The sequence below is a fragment of the Drosophila obscura genome, unplaced genomic scaffold (assembly GCF_018151105.1).
Source record: "Drosophila obscura isolate BZ-5 IFL unplaced genomic scaffold, ASM1815110v1 contig_179, whole genome shotgun sequence".
NCBI lineage: Eukaryota > Metazoa > Arthropoda > Insecta > Diptera > Drosophilidae > Drosophila > Drosophila obscura.
This window is the reverse complement of record NW_024542766.1, coordinates 4448541-4452758: the sequence shown is the minus strand read 5'-3', so window position 1 is coordinate 4452758 and position 4218 is coordinate 4448541. Positions and strand designations below refer to the sequence as shown.

The window sequence follows — 4218 nt, the reverse complement described above, 5'->3', positions numbered from 1 at the left end:
AGATTTCTGTATTGTCGATTGGAATTTTAAGGCTGTTTAGTTTTTTTTATATAAACAAAAAAACAGCGCTGCAGCAGGAGCTAGCTCTTCATTGCTAGTAATTTTAGCTCGAAAACTAATATTTGCCTTAGATGAATTCGGTATTGGAATATTCATTTAAAAATTAAAAATAAATAATTTAAATAAAAAAAAAAAAAATAAATTTAAAAAAATTAAATAAATAAATTTAAAAAAATTAAATAAATAAATTTAAAAAAATTAAATAAATAAATTTTTAAAAAATTAAATAAAAAAAAAAAATTAACTTTAAATTTAATTAAAAAAATCGGATTAATTTCATTCACTTTGGAAATGGTTTGCTTGATTTATTTTGGTATATAACAACAATTATTTCTTTTTGGTACATGTTCAATCAATGATCGAGGTAACAATGATTCTCAATGATAGCCGTGTCCGTGCTCGTGTCCGTGAGATTGTCCGTGTCCATGTCCAGATCCGTGCTCCTGCTTTAGAGAGTAGCCGCTGGAGTGAGAGCCGCTGCCATGACCGCCATAGCCGCCATGACCATGTCCATGGCTGTAATCCTCATGGCCATGGCCATAATCCTCATGTCCATGTCCGGAGCTAGCGGAATGCTCCTCGAACTCCACGTGACCGCCCTCATAGCCGCTGCCATGGCCGTGTCCGTGTCCCTGATGCTCGACAGCCACCTGATGATGATCGTAGAGCTTCTCGCGCTGCACATGAGCCTGGAAGCCACTGTGCTTATCCGCCGTGTAGTGCACCGTGCGCTTGTGTCCGTCGGCATCTATCAACTCATAGTGTCCGGTAACCTTATGGCCGTGACGTGATTCACTGGCCTCCTTCACGTCGCCCGTCTTGTGATCCTTGACGCCATATTTGAATGCATATTCGGCATTCGAGTCATGCTGATCGTCGTGTCCATGTCCATGTCCATGTCCGTGGTGGGCCTCGCCACCATGATGATCGTCATGGGATGTCAAATGCACCGAGGCATGACTGGAGGCTCCACCACCACCACCCCGCCATGGTGCTCGTGTCCGTGGAAAGGAGCTGCCCGAATGGCCGCAATGGCCAAAAGGACAAACACAATGAAAAACTAAATGGAAAAATAAATCGGCATTAAGTTTGTTTTTGAAAATCTGCACAGGATCTTGTACCCCGTCTTACCGTCTGGGCCATGGTACTTGAGCGAGTTTATGAGTTGATCTAAGCTGGAGGGGGGGACTACTGTTGTTGTGCGATCACCAAACCAAAGTGAACTGTACTAAAATCCAGTGATAGTCGTGGCTTTTATACCGTTTGGTTATCTTAGTTGCGGTCGAGTAAAACTTTCGAGTTTGGAACTTTCGAAAAAAAATTAAAAAAAACCTACAACTAAATCGATCTTTAGTTACGCCCCACAATTTTTGCAGTTCAAGTTCAGGCCGCTTTGCTTTGCTTTTCTTTTTGTGCGCCCCAGCGAGTCAGGCCCCTGCAATTATAACTGACAGTCAGTCAGCAGTGGTCGGTCGGTCGACCCTTTTACTGTGTGCCAAGTAAAAGGGAAAGAAAAGAATGCCCTGCCCAATGTAGTAATTCATTGTAAAATTTACTGTCGCAACAATTGCCAATTTAAAGTGGCATTGTTTATGCATCGCATCGCCTGTCGTTCGTCGGGGGGCATTATAATCCAGCGCTCCCCCTCCTTTTTGGGATTGCGGATTGGGGATGACGATGAGGATGGGTTATCCCATCCACATCCACATCAACCAGCCAAACAACAGCCAAACAAACGAGCCAAAAGATTTATATGCCTGCCTGACAAACGTCGTTGAGTCGTTGACGTCAATCAGCCCTGACAAAAAGTCATCAGAATTGCAGTTTGCAGTTTGCAGTTCTCTTCTGCTGCCTTTTGGCCTCAACGAAACACAGATCGCCGCAGTCTTCTTCTTTTCTCTTTTCCCGCTCTCCTTGATCCCAAGATCCTCATGGAGCTACTGTCTGTCTGGTCTGTCCTTCTGTCTGGCCTGTCAGTAGTCAATCGGCTACCGGTCTGTCAATGTCGTGTCGCCTTCATCAAAGGCCGCATTCAACTTGACAATGGGGTTTGGGATATTCGTTTCTGTTTCTGTAATCCGCCAAAGGATAAGGATTTGTGAAAGTGGATTTGGCATCGCGAAAAGGGGAACTGCAAGCAATTGTTTTATTTATTTATTTTTTTCTGTTTGCATAATTTGCATTTGATGCGTAAATTAGCTGGGAATCTGATAATTGGATTGGACCACAAGAATGAAGAATTATTTGGGATATATGCGAGGATATAACTAACTCCCAAAGACAATAAAAATGGGAGAATATATTTCAATGGTGCACGATCTAATTTTTAAGCTGCCTCCAGGCGCTCTTAAAATTTTGTATTAAATTTATAGTGTCCCGCTGTACGCTGGGAAATTCAGTCAAGACTTGCTTGTTCCTTCAAGATAAAAGATCGTAAAATATTTTTACAGTACAAAATTGATGGATAAAAAGTAGTCTAAAAATAGCACAGATTTATGGCCAGACTGTTGTGAAAATCTTTCCAATGTCTCTCTATCCACTCATTAATCCTCTGTACGGTCCCTTGCTGTTGTTATGTTGCCCATGGCCATTGTTCAACATATTATGCCCAATATTATACCACAAGTTAGCTGCCTCTAATTGATTCTGATTACCGCAGCTTGCTTTATGCATTTATAAGTCGATCCCTCATTGAAAATCCCACTCCTTGGATCAAAGAAATTGTCCTGCTGGCGCATCCTATGTACCGGGTGCTGACTGTCGCTGGTCATTGTATTGGGGTACGAGTGCGGTAGTTGGGGCTCTCTCCTCTCTCTCTCGCTCTGTTGTCAGTCAACGAGGGACTGTCGGGAGGGCTGCCTGCCTGCCTGCCTGCCCTGGCTACGCAACGTTTCGTTGTTCGTTGTTCGTTTTGTCGTTGGGTTTCGTTGTCAGTGTCATTTCTGGCTGCGTTTTGTGGGCACATTTCGGCTGCTTGATTACTCATGTCAATCAGGCTTCCAAACAGCGACGACATGCTGTCAATCTTTGTGTCATGGCCGCTGAAGTTGTTGGTTGGTTGGTTGGTTGGTTGGATGGATGGATAGCTGGAAGGAAGGATGAATCGGATGGGATGTGATGGGATGGTCGGTTGTTGGTTTGTTGCTGCTGCTGCTGCTGCTGGACAACAAGTACGCTTGATTGCCGTGGCCCAAAAGGCATAGCCACAGAAACAGAGACAGAGACAGAAGCAGTGACAGGGGGCAAAAGGCAAAGGCAAAGGAATAAAAAACAGACAACTGATGATGCCACAAAGGTGCTCTCAGTGGCTGCTGTTGCTGTTGCTGTGCCAGTGGCAGTGGCAGGGTAAATGGCAGTGACAGTGACAGTAGCAGTGGCAGTGCCAGTACTTGATGTTGTTGTTGTTGTTGCTGCTGTTGCTGTTGCCATTCGATTGATGTGCATTGTATGTAAATTGGGCGGTCGTTTTCGCATTTGATGCCCTGTCAAGGGATAATCAACAGCAGCAGCAGGAGCAGCAGGAGCAGCAACAGCAGTCCGGAGTTTGGAGTCCGGACATCATAGGGACAGCTTTAACATCGACTTGGAAACTCATTATACAAGACTGCAGCATATAAAATTGTCCCTTGGCAGCTTCGGTACTTCGGCTCTATAACGAGCCACAGACCCAGCAATACGATCGAAATGTTTCGATAATTTTCCCTTCAGCACCATCTCATGCCATAAATATCCACCGCCGCCTATGCCATTGACGTTCAGCCGAAAATTGAAAACGACAATGTTGTAGCTCCACGCCCGGACCCCCCCTCAATTCCGACCCCGACAGATATTCGTTCGACAGGACCCCGTCAACTGTCAGCTCCAAGCGAAACATAAACTGCCACAGTTATCCACCGCAATTGATGATGGTTTTTGGTTGTGGCATTGCAAGGGTATGGAATGAGGATGTGGGAACTGTACGCAGAGGTATACTGTGGGATACACTGGACACATCCTTCGAGTGGAAGTATCGGTATGCAGCTGCTTAAGTTTTGGCAGACGATTTATGCTTAATTATTTTTGAGAAATGTTTTTAAGGGTTTCTCGAATTCAAAGAAAATTGTGGAATTTTTTTACTTAAATTTTAAATGTATAAGCCCACAAAAAATATATATCGTT

At 44.0% G+C, this 4218-nt stretch overlaps 1 protein-coding gene across 1 annotated transcript; it reads right to left on the bottom strand.

Moving 5' to 3' along the window:
- Positions 1-405: 405 nt before the first annotated feature.
- Positions 406-1203, bottom strand: LOC111064713 (zinc transporter zipt-7.2). The gene is given in 3 exon segments (XM_022352471.2): positions 406-1046; positions 1049-1120; positions 1192-1203. Coding segments are annotated over 3 exon segments (693 nt in total). The 3' UTR covers positions 406-437.
- Positions 1204-4218: the final 3015 nt, after the last annotated feature.